This window comes from Physeter macrocephalus, unplaced genomic scaffold, assembly GCF_002837175.3.
Source record: "Physeter macrocephalus isolate SW-GA unplaced genomic scaffold, ASM283717v5 random_5052, whole genome shotgun sequence".
Lineage (NCBI taxonomy): Eukaryota > Metazoa > Chordata > Mammalia > Artiodactyla > Physeteridae > Physeter > Physeter macrocephalus.
The window spans coordinates 1-1,156 of NW_021150337.1; the positions used below are offsets into that span (position 1 = coordinate 1).

Below are 1,156 nucleotides of genomic sequence, written 5' to 3' on the forward strand. Positions count from 1 at the left end.
CGGACCCTCGCAGGGGTGAGGCCCTGGCAGTCACACGGCTTCCTCTCTCACAGCCTCCCCCACGGCCCCGAAAGTCTACGCTCTGCCCCCCAGCTGCGGGGACACACCTAGTTCCACAGTGGTCGTGGGCTGCCTGGTCTCAAGCTACTTCCCTGAGCCAGTGATCGTGAACTGGAAACCGGGCACCCATTCCAGAGGCGTGCACACCTTCGCATCCGTCCACGGCTCCTCGGGGCTGTACTCTCTCAGCAGCACTGTGACCGTGCTTGCCAGCACCTCATCCGGCAAGAGCTTCACCTGCAACGTAGCCCACACGGCCAGCAGCACCAACGTGGACAGGCGCATCGGTGAGAGGACGGGCCGCAGGGAGGGTGTCCACTACGAGACAGGCCCGGGGTCAGCCCTTCCACCTGAACGGACCGCACACCAGGGATGGTGACTCCTACCCAGGGTGTCACGGGAGGCCTGTCTCTCTCCCTCACCTGAAGGCCTCCCAGGCTCAGGGAGGGGGTCCTCTGGGCGTTTCCACCAGGTCCGGTGTGGGCACAGGCTGGATGCCTCCTCCAGCCCCTGGGCCCACAGAGGCGGGCACAGGTCTCACCTGCCAAAACCTGGCCCTGCCCTAAGCCCAGACCCAGGCCATCTCCAACCCTGGTAACCTCCAATCTGTTCTCTGCAGAAATCAACGGCCCAAACCCCTGTACCAGGTGTCCCATATGCCCAGGTAAGTCAGCCGGCCTCACCCTCCGCCCCTCGGAGGTGGACCTTGCCCAGGCGTGGCACTGGGGTGGGGGGATGGATGGGTGCCTGAGAGGAGGTCCACCCAGGGGCTGACCCCCCACCGTGTCTCCCCAACCAGCCATTGAGCTCCCAGGAGGACCGTCCGTCTTCATCTTCCCCCCGAAACCCAAGGACACCCTCACAATATCCCGAACACCGGAAGTCTCCTGCATGGTGGTGGACGTGAGCAAGGAGGACCCCAATGTCCAGTTCTCCTGGTACGTGGACGGTGTAGAGGTGCACACAGCCAAGACAAAGCCAAAGGAGGAGCAGTTCAACAGCACCTACCGTGTGGTCAGCGCCCTGCCCATCCAGCACCAGGACTGGCTGAAGGGAAAGGAGTTCAAGTGCAAGGTCAACAACAAAGGCCTCCCAG

At 63.4% G+C, this 1,156-nt stretch overlaps 1 gene segment (V, D, J or C); it reads left to right on the forward strand.

Annotated features, from left to right (window-relative positions):
* Positions 1-53: 53 nt before the first annotated feature.
* LOC112063193 (immunoglobulin heavy constant gamma 4-like) lies at positions 54-1,152 on the forward strand (the record flags this gene model as incomplete). The annotated part of the segment is given in 3 exon segments: positions 54-347; positions 680-724; positions 860-1,152. Coding segments are annotated over 3 exon segments (632 nt in total), but the record flags the coding sequence as incomplete, so codon positions are not given.
* Positions 1,153-1,156: the final 4 nt, after the last annotated feature.